General features: G+C 43.7%; 1 protein-coding gene across 1 annotated transcript in view; it reads right to left on the bottom strand.

Annotated features, from left to right (window-relative positions):
• Positions 1–14763, bottom strand: part of LOC146788730 (vomeronasal type-2 receptor 26-like) — a 287555-nt gene that overhangs the window by 53628 nt on the left and 219164 nt on the right. Inside the window, exon 4 of the mRNA XM_085630950.1 lies at positions 2336–2459. Coding sequence (XP_085487076.1) covers positions 2336–2459 — 124 coding nt within the window. The remainder of the gene's footprint in view (positions 1–2335; positions 2460–14763) is intronic.

Raw genomic sequence — 14763 nt, 5'->3', positions numbered from 1 at the left:
CAAATGGATGGCTCAAAACTGCCTCAAGCTGAACTCTAGTAAAACGGAGGTGGTCCTCTTTGGGAATGACCTAAATTTTTGGACTCCAGAATGGTGGCCAGACACAATGGGGCCTCTTCCAACAGCCAGCAGGAAAGTTAAAAATCTAGGGATAATGATAGACAATCAATTATCCTACAAAGATCAAATAAATGCGGTGGCTTCGGCCACCTCATTCACTCTTAGATCCTGCAAAAAAATTCTGCCCCTTCTTCCCAAAGAGAGTCTAAGAACGGTAATATCAGCACTTGTGCTCTCTAAACTAGATTACTGCAATAGCCTATATTTAAATATGCGGGAAGGGCTTTTGAATAAACTTCAACTGCTCCAAAACGCAGCAGCTCGACTCATCACAGGGATTCCCAAGTATGCAGCTATTTCACCAGAAATCAAAAAATTACACTGGCTTCCAGTAAAAAAACGAATTTTGTTTAAAGCCATGTGTATTGTGCACAGGTCGCTCCAGGGCAAAGGGCCCTCTTATCTTACCAAGCACATTCACTGGTATAAACCCAAGAGAACTTTACGCTCTTCAGAGGCCAAACTGGCCAAAATTGCACCAGCAAAAAAAGCCAACTGGGGTGGTCGGAGTTTCCTGGTTGGAGCCACTAGGGCTTGGAATAACCTACCACCACAATTAAGAGGCATTCTGGATCACCTCAGCTTTAGGAAGGCATTAAAAACCTGGCTCTTTGTGCACTAATAGGCAATTTAAACTATCTCACTCACCTGAAGGATGACCTCCAAACAGCGCCAGGACACCCACGGGTAACAGATGCGCTATATAAAATTTATAACATAACATAACATATTCATCCCAATGTAGACTGTCCTAGTGCTTTACACCACAAACATATTATACAGAGACAATGAGCCATACAAGTATGTCAATCAGTGCATAGGAAATGTTATTTAAGACAATGATGACTAAAAGGTGTAGGAGTCAGGTGTCATCCACAATGGTAGGCATTTCACTTTAGAGTGCTTGGTCTGGAGCAATAAGATATGAAGCTGTTGCTCTCTCCTCTAGTGCTTGCATACCTTAGCTGCCTTGTGCCAACGCACACACACTTGCACCATTGTGCAAAGGTACTTGAGTGATGTAAAACTTAGGGTTTATACTGGAAAGTTACACTTTCAGCACTTTCTGTGTTTGACAAACGTTAACCATCTGCCACTTTGTATGAGTGTTGTACTGTGCAGCACTTACGTTCATTTCAAAAGGTTTGGAGAAAATATATACTTTTTTACTTTACACCTGCCTCATGTCATCAAGAACTCTATTAGAGATCACAATCTATGGGTAAGTGCACAAGTTCTTTAGGTGAGTGCACAGTAAAGTCCATGTGCCACCCATGGTTTGCTTCTGTTCCTAAATAATGTACAGTGCTTCTTTGTGTTACTTAGGGCTACTCTCCAATGCAATAGAATTTGTGCTGGAAAGTAAGCCCAACACAATACTTTGCACCAGGTAAATCTGCCCATACATGTAACGCATGATTGAGGAGTCGAGCATTGCTCCCCACAGGATGCCTTTTTAGCAATGGTGGAATAACACAGGATTGAGAAGAAGAAAACAATTAGGTTCTAAACCTCTGCCTTTCAATTTGCCAATTTGCCTGAAAGACGTTGATGCCAGTTCATAGCTCAATGCGTTATATGTGGTCACAGAAGGATCTATGTGATAAAAGCAATTACCCACTAAGCTAGCTACATAACATACTCATCTGTGATACGCATGTCACATGTTGTGTTTTGAAGCAGGAACATTAACCCTCTTTGCTACTATATCATAAATCAAAACTGTGATAGATACATCTAAGATCCCTCCCTCAAGTGCATTAACCACCACAGTTATCATGCTATTAAAAATATCCTCTAAAAATGATGCTCACAAAAATATCTCTGCAGGATGCTCTTATCTCGGTTCAGCCTGCCATGCAGAGGGCACTTTGTTGACCTTGGTGCCTAGTGTGCCAATACCAGCCGCTCCACCTCAAAACTGGTACTGGTTTGGCAGAATGGAGTGAGAGAGAGAATGCATGTAAGAAATATGTGGTTTAATCATGGACCATGGACTAATTCTAGCTTTGGCAGATCCTAAAATTTATATAATTGTTCTGTTCAAATAATTTTATTTCCATGTGACTAACATGGTGAACATATGTTTAGTAAATATGTACACGTGAATGGGGCTATTCATAAAGGAAACTTACACTTGTGAGTAAAGTACACATCTTTTCATTTGGGTCTTTTAAAAGAATCTTTGGTTGGCATGCTGTGTTTTATCACCTACCAGTCTTATTGGTAATCTCTCCCTCTGGGCAGAGTGCGCAGCTGTAGCAACAGACAGGTTGCCCCTTTAGAGGGACCTTCCGGTATCCAGGAAGGCAACTCTCACTGCATACAGAGTGAGGGACCTGGAAAGGGAGAGAAGAAGGAGATGTGTCAGAGATCAACTAGGGAAGAGATAAAGGAAAAATGTGACATTACCACACACCCTGTGGACTCAGGAAGAATTTGTATATTTTCTTGTTAGAAATGAGGTCTCAAGTTGGTAGAGGTATGGAGCCTAGTCAGAGAAAGCTAGATACACACTAAAAGATAACATTTGCACACTCTCTGGTAGCTTGTTACAGAGCACTCAGGTGCATCTAAAGAGGCAATGTGTAAAGTTTTTGTGCTCCACAAAAAGACTCCACAAAGGTTTAGAAAACTAGAGAATAATTTTAGAAATAAATCAAGACCAAATGATAAAAATCCAATAGGTAGAAGTTGAATCATGAATATTTAAAGAATAAAAAGAGCTCTAGTGCTTAGAAGCAATAAGCGCCTATAGGGGTTATCATGTAGTGCTGGACCTGGGCAAAGTCAAAAGTTCAGGCTGACTGTGATGGAGTGCAGGCCAGAGACAAGAGCCACCCAGGCCCGCTAGTCAGAGTTCAGTGATCCTGGTCACAACAGCGAGATGCAGGATGCAGATGAAGGATGCGTAGATTTCTCACCTACAGTTGAGGTGATCTGTCAATTTTTTTCATGCAGTGGCAGCGATGCGTTGGGTCTGTTGAGCAAAGTACTGGTTCCGAGTGCTGAAGTTCTAAAGTGGATCCGCCGGGTTGATCCACGGTAGAGAGACACTATTCTCCAAACAGTGGCAGCGATGCTTTGGTTCTGAAGTGGTGGTTCAGGACATGATGCAGCAGTTCTGAGTGTGATGTGCCAATGTCTAATCCCTACTCCTGCAATAGGGACAATGTGCCAGATATGCTACACAGAGATGAGAGATTGATCATTTTCTCTGGTGCAAGTATCTGAGTCCACTTCCAGTGAACCAGGCACAGTAGCAGGGATAGAGACTTTAATATCCATGAGTGTCAAGCAACAGAAGACAAGCCAATAAGTCCTTGAAGATCACTTCAGTTGCAAGGCAGATTGCAGCTTTCTTCAACAGTAGCAGAGATCAGCAGGTCACAGGGCAACACAGCATAAAAGCAAGCCTTCCAGGTCAACCTATCCAGCAGAGTGTCAGTCCTTGATGAAGCACCGCAGTTCTTCTGACACAATGTCCAGTTGAAGGCTCAGAAGTGTCTGTTTTGGTGTGGTCAGAGACCCAGAACATATACCCAGTTGTGCCTTTGAAGATGGGGTGACTTCCAAGAAGGGTCTTTGAAGTGCACAAAGGTCCTTTCTTCCTAGGCCTGGCTCTAGACTATTATCAGGGGGTAATCAGTCCTCTGTGTGCAGATTGGGTACCGCCCATTCAGGTGTAAGTGTCAGCCCCTCCCTGCCTTCCTGAGCAAGAAGAGCAATCAGAATGTAGATTAGTATTCCTAATCCTTCTGTGTTTGTGACTATCTAGGGGGCATGCACAAAGTGTAGCTGTCACCAACCCCAGACCTGCATTGGAGACAGGCTGCAAGCATACAGAGTTGTAAGAGCAGAGAAATGTCCACTTTCTAAAAGTGGTATTTCTAAAATAGTAATGTTAAATCCAACCTTACCAGTAAAGAGGATTTATAATTGTCATTCCAAAGACGTGAAACAGGACACAGCACTCCTTTCTAATCAGGAAGGACAGCTTAGATGTGTATAAAGGAATTTCCAATGTTATCCTATGAGAGTAGTAGGCCTCATAGTAGTGAAAAATGAATTTAGGGGTGCTTCACTACCAGGACATGCAAAATTTTAAAGTACGTGTCCTACCTTTTACTTAAACAGCAACCTGCCATATGGGCTACCTAGTGCTTATGTTGGGGGGGAGCTTAAGGCATAGAAAAGGGTTTTAAACACCAAGTTGAAGTGGCAGTAAAACTGCACAGACAGGCTCTGCAGTGACAGACCTGAGACTTGTTTACAGGGCTACTTGTGTGGATGGCACAACCATCACTGCGGGCCCACTAGTAGCACCTAATTTACAGGTCCTGGGTATATGGTACACCACTTTACAAGGTACAAACAAGTAAATAAAATAGGCCAATTGTGTATACACCAATTTTACTATGTTTAGGGAAGGAGCCCATGCACTTCAGCACTGGTCAGCAGTGGTAAAGTGCTTAGAGTCCTAAGGCCAACAAAATGAATCAGCAAAAAGATGAGGTAAGCAGGAAAAACGCTTGAGGGAAGCCCAACCTAGGGCTGACAGGTCTAACATTGATCATCTGGGAGATCAGAGAAGAAATAAATGAAGGTCTGATCATAGCATCAGTGTGAGAGAGCCAGGAAAGGGTAGATAAGTGGCAGATATGATAACACCAATGTGAGCGATTCAGGGAGTGGGAGATGCAGGGCATATGTGATAATAACATCAGTGTGAGGGATCCAGGGAGGAAGAAAATGAGGCAGATGTGATTGAATCAGTATGAGAGATGCAGAGAGACTGAGATGTGAGGCAGATGTGGTAATGTTACTGTGAGGGATTTAGAAAGTAAGATATGTGAGGCAGATGAGATAATATCAGTGTCAGTGAACGGAGGACGAAATATCAAAGGGAACCTGGTATAATTGAGCCAGGGTCTTCATGGGGAAGAAACACAGGGTACATGAATATTATTATAGAGCCAGGAAGTCTGAGGACAATGTACTAAAGGACAACACTAAACGACCTAGCATCCAAAGGAGGAGGCACAGGGCTTCCAATCCACAGACCAACTCGAATGTATAGGTAAAGCTTACACATGCAGACCCTTAACAAGTGTCAAACTACTTTAGAAATAAGATTTTCTTCAGAGTAAACATACTTGTTTGAGGGGACTGACACGATTTTACTGACCCATTCTGACCTGGGAAATGGTGAAGCTCGACATCAGTCAAGGACCGGTGCAAATCCATTTACAGAGCGGGAATGTTCAGGAACCTGCCCCAACATTGATGAAAATGCAGAGACAATGATTTTTTCCCATGCAAAATATTTTCTGTATTGAAAAAAATCAAAACAATTAGCACGTATCACAGACAGACGCAGGGAAAGGGAAATAGTTTTCACTTTGCCCTTGTGTCTGTCTGTAGTGAATTCCTGTTCCACAATTGCGGGTGGGGCTGTGATCGTGGAACAGGAATTCAATTAATCAGACCAGCAGGGCTTTGTTTTTAGTTGTGGGTGCTGTCTGCTAGTTCGGCCATTTTTTTCAGCAGACCTGTCCCTCGGGAGAGGGGGGAATTAGAACCCTCTAGACACCAAGGATGACATTTTGGAAATTACTGCAGTGAGCGTTCCCTTGGACAAGGGTTGCTCCCGTTTGGGGCTTTTCATTTTTGCATTCCAACCTGAGGGTATATCAGTCATTTCTAGGCTGATCTGCTCTCTGAGTGAGACAAGAGCCCACTAGCATCAGGGAATTATGTTTTGAAGGTGAGTGACCCCTTGGGTAAGGGTCACTCCTCTTCACCATTGTTTTCTTTATATTCTACCCTCCCACAAATCTGGATGAGTTGAAGAAGTTTTGGGATTTAACACTTTTGATGAGTTTCATAAGGAGGACATCGTTGTCTTCATATTGGTCTACTTGTCCCTTGTTGGCAAAGGCTATATTTCCTGCAACCATGAGTCGTGATCAGTATTTGCTTCTGCTTCAGATGTTGCATTTTGTTGATAATGCTTCTGCATTACATAGGGTAACCCTGATTGTGACCTTCTCTATGTTCCGTGACAAGAAATAGCTGTGGATGAGTCTTTGGTCCTGTTCAAGGATTGTTTGGTTTTTAGGCAGAACATTCCTAGCAAGAGAGCATGGTATAGAATAATGATGTATATGCTGTCTGGGAGCAGTACTGATATGTCAATAATGTCAGGGTGTACAGTGGTAGGGATTTTTTTATTGAGCCTACTGGTTTTCTTCCACTTTTGGGGTCAGTGAGATTATTGTGTGGGAACTGGGTAGAGGACTGTTGGAAAGTGCTTTATTAGTAGTGATACATAGGGACCTAACACTAGTAATAAGGCCATAAACACAATAAAAGGTTCATTCAAGATCTTAATAAAATTATTCCATTGCTTATTCCTGATAGCTGACTGTGAGCAGGCAGGCATAACTTAGAAGACATGTGTGTAAAGCATTTAAAAACACCTTAAATTAGTAAGGCACAACACACAATACAAATCCAACTCCAGTTTATATGAATAGATTACATTTGTATGATCAAATACATTCCAAATTGACAGAAATGCAATGTAGGGAACCAGAGTTATGATTTTGAAAGAATTAACACATTCTAGTGCCAACTAGGGACATCTGGTCGCACTTTCCAGGAACAAAGTCAAAGTTTGAGGCCAAATGTAATGGAGGGTGGGTCGGATACACTAAGTGGGAGGCCTTGGTCAAAAGTTTACTTTCCGAACTTAGAAACGTTTTTGGGGCTTCTCCTCTTGTTGTTGAGAAAGGATCTTCTTCAAGCCAGATCTGCGTTGACTTCATCAGCTTTATTCTGGCCGGGCTCTGGTCAACTACTGCAAGTCTCATCAGTGGCTGGAGTTCGGGAGCTTTAAGCGGGATGAACCTGAAGTTTAGGCCTGGATGCAGTTTGACATTGGCAGTTTGACTCTTGTCAATAGGTCGGTCATCTGATTGTTTCTAAAAGTTGCTCCAAACTTATCTTAATTTATGGAACTTCTTTGTGAAGTTCCTCTTGTAGGTTCAAAGTGTTTAAAACACCAATCCAAGGGTCAAGAAGCTCTGAGATGGTCCTCAGGATGTTGGAACTACATTTCCCGGAATGCACCTGGCCAAATCCTTAACAGTCCGATTGACACACTTCAACTGTGTCCTTCTTGGTGGAGATGACGCAGGTGGAGCTCTGTTAACCTGTTGCTTTCAGGGAGTTCACTCCTTCCACTTTCTAAAGCAAGACAAAGTCCTTAAGACTGTAGTTCTAAGTGTGCAGCAAATGCATTCATCCAGAGTGCAATCCTTTGGGGGTACAGGCCAGGGTACCAGCAAAGCAGTCCGTCTTCTCCTTGCAGTTCAGGCAGGGATCTGAGTTGCTTGGCATCTCTCCCATATCTGTTCAGAGATCCTGGACATCAAGCAGATGGGTACCCTTGACTTATAAGGTGCACGGTGGCACTCAGGTGTATGACCACTTCCTCCAAAATGTGATATATTCTTGGCCAAGAAAGCATTATTCTTCCAAAATGGAAAAACGTTCCCCTGAAGGGTTAGATCAGGGTAAGGCATCCAGCTGGTTTGGCTAAGTTTCCCTAAAACACCCTTCTATCCCCCTCACTATTCTAATTACTGTGGCTCCTTTTTGGCTGGGTATACAGGATGTGGGGGTGGTACCGTGCCACCCTAATATGTCATTCTTCCTTTGAAGAACAGTTTGGCTATTCCAGCCCCATCCTGTCTTGAGCTCTGCAGCTTGCAGTTCTCCTCCCACAGTAAATTCTTTGTCTCTAAAAAGAAAGTTCTGTAACTTATTTGCTGTAATAGCTATCACAAATATAACAATTGTTCGATTTATGATATTGTTTTAAGTCTCTGAATTATATTTGTAGGTCACTCCTATGAATAGGTATACTTTATATTAGTACTCCCATGTTAGCCTACTGAGCCCATGTGATACAATGGGTAAAACAAAATTGGCAGCTTGCCCTCATCAGGGCATAAAAAACTCTTTTATAATGTCCTTACTTATAATTACAAGGCACCCTACCTCTGGGGCACCTAGGGGAGCCCTTAGGTGGGACTTATATGCAAACATAAGGAAGCTGGAGAGTTTGGAAGAACCGTTAATTCTAAAGGCAAATTTGCATATCATTTTAATATAAAGGCAGCCTGAAAAGAAGGGCTGCTTTTAAAATTGACAGCAGGCAACACAGTAGTGCACACTTAAGCACATTAAGTCTACTGGGCCTCTAAACCTTTATGCCCTGTTATATACAAGGGACTTACAAAGAGGATGCCATGACTGGATCGAACTGAAAGAAAACCTCTATACTGACCTATCTAATTACAGTATTTGCCAAAAGCTCATACATAAGACATGTCCCCATATACAAAATCTTATCACGTGTTTATTTCATGAAATTTTATTTCATGTGTTTATCAAAAATATAAATATTTTTTTATATATATTTTTTGTTCTTTTTTTTGCGCTCATAAAGTCATCATATAAAAACATACATATATTGCAAATTCTTATAAGATATGCACATTTGAGGTACAAATTAACCCCACAGACAACCATCATACCTGCATTCTCACCTATCAGCCTGTCCAACCATACTTTCATGCATACATACAACACAAAAGTGACAATGAAAAGGGATCCTATATGGTTTGACTTCTACAAAGACACTTGATAATATTATTATTCCTCTCATCAGATTCTTCTTTTATCTGTGCCTCTGGGGACTGTCCTGATCAACAATGATTTAGTCTTTAGCAGTGCCCGTGATACCGAAACTGAGACCGGAAATGGTGTTGCTTCATGCCCCACTTGAATGCGGTTCCGGTATCACAGGCACTACTATGTTGAAATAATTCTCCTAAATCATTGTTGATCAGGACAGTCCCCAGGTTAATGTATGTTATTATTGTTTTTACAGATAACCCCCGTCCACTCTTTTCGTGTTATGGATCTAAATCTGTTTTTGGTTCTGATGAAGGTGGTGTGAATAACTTCCCACCAAAACGTGTGTGGACCATTTCCCGAAATCTCTGATTTGTAAGTTACTAAAAACTTCATTCATATGTGTGTGTTCTCCAGACATTAAGCGAATGTTGTAGGAGTCACTGTCTTGGAAGAAACTTATTTGCACCTCGTGCAGCAGGGGTGAAGTCTGCGGTAGCATGGTTTAGTATTGATCCTATTACTGACAGCACATCAGGGGAGGTATCTGTGCAGTTGTTAGTTATTCCACTGCCGCCTCTTTTATGTAATAGGGGGTGGAAGTTGCTGTTCATTTGTTTCATGTGGCAACCTTCAATGCTTTTGTCATGTTTAAGGATTGCTCTCCAGATTCAAAGATGACTTTAGTTCAGTTTCAGCCATCTGTAATAGATAGCCTTGTATTACCCTGAGAGCCCCTCTAATCCTGGGCAATGTGTGACCGCATGTTTTAATTTGCACTACACGCAACTCAAGCTTTGGACACAACCATGAAAGCAAAAATGAACTGACTGCTCTGTATCTTTTTCCATGTTTTTATCAGCTTCATGGTTGGTGGTTATTTGAAGTATTTAGTTAGACCAGTTGTATTTGTAGTCTCAGTTGGTTTTTCATCTCCTTCAAATTGGTTGCTGTTTTCTTATTTGTTAAAAAAAGTGATGGCAGTGTGTGTGGACTGGCACTTGGCAGGTGGTATGTGTGGACTGGCACATGGCTGGTGGTGTGTGTAGATTGGTGTATGCCCTTTGATGTGAATAGACTGGTGCATGACTGGCAGTGTGTATAGACTGGCTGGCTTTTGGTTGGTGGTGTGTGTGGACTGGCACTTGGCTGGTGTTGTGCGTGGACTGGTGTTTGGTTAGCAGTGTGTATCGACAAGTGGTTTGTGTGTTCTCTCATTTGGCTGATAGTGTGTGTATGTTGTGACAAGCTGCAAGTCATTACACAGATACAAAGCCACTGAAATGCGAGTCCACACATTCCACCAGCATTCATGTGGCGTGATAATTATAACTGCCATCTGGTTCGTGGTATGTGCACTGACGGTATACTTATTCCAACAGGTGGTGTGTGTGTAGTGACCTGCTGGTGATTACTACACACACACACATTGCCAGTCAAACACACTTACATACACTTAATCAGTTGTCAGGAAGTGTGACTGCTGTGTCAGTCTGGTGTTACAACAAACAAATGATGGACGGAATGCTGACAATGCAGACATTCTCCCCCAGTCAAGAGATCTGGGTTAAATCCATCGTTCTTTTGCCCACTACACCACCCCAGTTTAGACATGGCCATATGCAAATCAGTCTTGACCCTGTGCCTCATGGGAACAGTCCAGCCCGAACTGCCAAGCCATGTCTTCCCTGGACCTGAATCAAGCATCCTAGGACCGGTTTCTGGCTATCAGCCGTCATCAGCCAGGATAGCTTGACTCCAGTGAGCGCCTGTTTCTTTCTGTTTTTTATTTATTTATTTTTTATTTCAAAAGTTTTATATGGCGCTGGCCAGACGCTTTACATGAATTAGGACATTGTTTCAGAACATTGTTACATCAGTTACAGTTGCAGTTACCAGTATATGCTTAGGAGAAAACCGTGAGCTTACACTAAAATATAAGATATTAGCGCATAGCATATCCAAGACACACGTCATATGGGGAATGGAAGGTAGTGGGGGAAAGGTAAACAGGGGAGAGGAGAGCAGACAGTCAGGTAGAGCTGAAGGGAGAAAGTACTCCTGGGGGAACAAAGCAGTCGAAGTGAGAGACAGATAAAACCGTGAAGAACCGTGAAAATAAATGTCCGATGTCCGGCTGGGTAGGTGACGGCCGAGGGGGTGAGCCAGAGCCAGACTCCGCTATAACTGCATAGGACAGCTCCACCGGGCAGCGGCCAAGGGTACTCGGGCTCCACGGAAGTAGAAACAGTTGTAGTTTCAGCTCGTGGGGCATCGTCATAGTTCCATAGAAGGCATCAGTGCCGGTGTTGATGGTTTGTAAATCGAACAATTAGAATTTTAAACTAAGCGTGGAGATCGGATATGGTTCCATTGCAATAAGGAGGAAAGCATTGATACAGAGGTGTTTTGCTAGTAGAGATGCCACCTGACCGTTTTTTACTTGCATGACCAGTATTTTAATGTCCAATCTGGTACACAAATTAGGAAAATCACCTAAAGCTAGTTTTTTCTAGGCCTGGGCCAAAATTCCGTTCCGTTCACCGGAAATTGCGATATTTTGGCATTTTCGCGTTCCGTGGAAAGCGCGGAAATGTCAAAATTTCCGCATTCCGCAGCTGAGCGTTAATTTGTTTCTTGCTCGCGCTGTAAAAAAATACATTCTCGCGTTCGCGCGATCGCTTTACCTGAATCCTCGCGTTCGCCGACAAGTTTTCCCGACCCGGTCGCGTTCTCCACGAGATGTTGGATTTTGGTAGCCATTTTGCGCTGTCTCGCGACTGTTCGCGGCTGCATTAACGTCATTTGTCGCGCGATCACGGCATTTGTCGCGCGATCACGTCTTTCTTCTTGCGATCATGCACCGCGCGAGTATGAGAAGATTGAGATCTCGAACACGTCATTCTACATCGCGAGCCAGAGGATGAGGAAGTGGGCACGTCTAATCGAACGCGAACAGGAGAAAGAGACCCCGAACACGTCATATCCAACACAACAGGGACAAAGAAGAGAAGGCGATCATGCCATTTTCGAAACGCCGGCGGAAGTAATGTGAAGCTCGAGAACTCAACAACGTAAAATTTTCAATTTGGAGAGGAATATCGGCTCTAGCAGCATGAAACCTTCTGCAAATGCTGATTTTGGATGAAAACAACTCCTTACATTGACATTTGGCTTTCCTTTTTTGTGCAAGGAGTAATTTTTTTAAAAGGTGGAGAGAGAGAGGAAGTGACACAGAATCTCCAACTTCCTGTTCCTGTCCAGCAGGCTCCTCCCAGTGCTTTGTCCATCTCCTGCTCATTCTGCCTTTGGATTTGGAGCTGGAAAGATCACTATTTTTGTCTGCTGCATCATTGCAATTGGATTTGAGGATTTTTGGAATAGGATATTTTACAAGTAAGTGGTTGTTGTGTTTGTTTGATTGTGGGCATTGCAGTTGTTGTAACTACAATTTTTTTTTTTTTTTAATTTGTGGGTAGTAGTAGTAGGCCCGAGCTAGCCATGGGCATGGCCTCATGGGTGTGTGTGTGCATGATGAAGCAACTGATCCTTTTGTTGTTTTTTGAATGTATTTCATTTTCAAGCACATTTAGGGCATGGATGGCATTGGATTGAGTTGGGGAAGTGTGTTTTTTGGGGTGGCCTTTGTGATGTTGTTGGGCCTGGCCATGTGGCTGGTGGCCATTTTGAAGCCGAGGCCTGCAAGCTTGCCTGGCCTTGTCTGCCAACAGGCCTGCTTTTTCATCCACTGGGATCAGAGCAGGTAGCCACAGCTTTATTAATCAAGTGTTTTCTGTGTGATCTGTTGAATTTAGACATCATTTAGGGCATGGCTGGCATTGGATTGAGTTGGGGAAGTGTGTTTTTTGGGGTGGCCTTTGTGATGTTGTTGGGCCTGGCCATGTGGCTGGTGGCCATTTTGAAGCCTAGGCCTGCAAGCTTGCCTGGCCTTGTCTGCCAACAGGCCTGCTTTTTCATCCACTAGGATCAGAGCAGGTAGACACAGCTTTATTAATCAAGTGTTTTCTGTGTGGTCTGTTGAATTTCGACATCATTTAGGGCATGGATGGCATTGGATTGAGTTGGGGAAGTGTGTTTTTTGGGGTGGCCTTTGTGATGTTGTTGGGCCTGGCAATGTGGCTGGTGGCCATTTTGAAGCCTAGGCCTGCAAGCTTGCCTGGCCTTGTCTGCCAACAGGCCTGCTTTTTCATCCACTAGGATCAGAGCAGGTAGCCACAGCTTTATTAATCAAGTGTTTTCTGTGTGGTCTGTTGAATTTAGACATCATTTAGGGCATGGATGGCATTGGATTGAGTTGGGGAAGTGTGTTTTTTGGGGTGGCCTTTGTGATGTTGTTGGGCCTGGCCATGTGGCTGGTGGCCATTTTGAAGCCTAGGCCTGCAAGCTTGCCTGGCCTTGTCTGCCAACAGGCCTGCGTTTTCATCCACTAGGATCAGAGCAGGTAGCCACAGCTTTATTAATCAAGTGTTTTCTGTGTGATCTATTGAATTTAGACATCATTTAGGCCATGGATGGCATTGGATTGAGTTGGGGAAGTGTGTTTTTTGGGATGGCCTTTGTGATGTTGGTGGGCCTGGCCATGTGGCTGGTGGCCATTTTGAAGCCTAGGCCTGCAAGCTTGCCTGGCCTTGTCTGCCAACAGGCCTGCTTTTTCATCCACTGGGATCAGAGCAGGTAGCCACAGTTTTATTGATCAAGTGTTTTCTGTGTGATCTGTTGAATTTAGACATCATTTAGGGCATGGATGGCATTGGATTGAGTTGGGGAAGTGTGTTTTTTGGGGTGGCCTTTGTGATGTTGTTGGGCCTGGCCATGTGGCTGGTGGCCATTTTGAAGCCTAGGCCTGCAAGCTTGCCTGGCCTTGTCTGCCAACAGGCCTGCTTTTTCATCCACTAGGATCAGAGCAGGTAGCCACAGCTTTATTAATCAAGTGTTTTCTGTGTGGTCTGTTGAATTTAGACATCATTTAGGGCATGGATGGCATTGGATTGAGTTGGGGAAGTGTGTTTTTTGGGGTGGCCTTTGTGATGTTGTTGGGCCTGGCCATGTGGCTGATTGCCATTTTGAAGCCTAGGCCTGCAAGCTTGCCTGGCCTTGTCTGCCAACAGGTCTGCTTTTTCATCCACTAGGATCAGAGCAGGTAGCCACAGTTATATTAATCAAGTGTTTTCTGTGTGGTCTGTTGAATTTAGACATCATTTAGGGCATGGATGGCATTGGATTGAGTTGGGGAAGTGTGTTTTTTGGGGTGGCCTTTGTGATGTTGTTGGGCCTGGCCATGTGGCTGCTGGCCATTTTGAAGCCTAGGCCTGCAAGCTTGCCTGGCCTTGTCTGCCAACAGGCCTGCGTTTTCATCCACTGGGATCAGAGTAGGTAGCCACAGCTTTATTAATCAAGTGTTTTCTGTGTGATCTGTTGAATTTAGACATCATTTAGGGCATGGATGGCATTGGATTGAGTTGGGGAAGTGTGTTTTTTGGGGTGGCCTTTGTGATGTTGTTGGGCCTGGCCATGTGGCTGGTGGCCATTTTGAAGCCTAGGCCTGCAAGCTTGCCTGGCCTTGTCTGCCAACAGGCCTGCTTTTTCATCCACTAGGATCAGAGCAGGTAGCCACAGCTTTATTAATCAAGTGTTTTCTGTGTGGTCTGTTGAATTTAGACATCATTTAGGGCATGGATGGCATTGGATTGAGTTGGGGAAGTGTGTTTTTTGGGGTGGCCTTTGTGATGTTGTTGGGCCTGGCCATGTGGCTGGTGGCCATTTTGAAGCCTAGGCCTGCAAGCTTGCCTGGCCTTGTCTGCCAACAGGCCTGCTTTTTCATCCACTAGGATCAGAGCAGGTAGCCACAGCTTTATTAATCAAGTGTTTTTTGTGTGGTCTGTTGAATTTAGACATCATTTAGGGCATGGATGGCAT

Source organism: Triturus cristatus, chromosome 10 (assembly GCF_964204655.1).
Source record: "Triturus cristatus chromosome 10, aTriCri1.1, whole genome shotgun sequence".
Lineage (NCBI taxonomy): Eukaryota > Metazoa > Chordata > Amphibia > Caudata > Salamandridae > Triturus > Triturus cristatus.
This window is presented reverse-complemented; position numbering and strand designations above follow the sequence as displayed.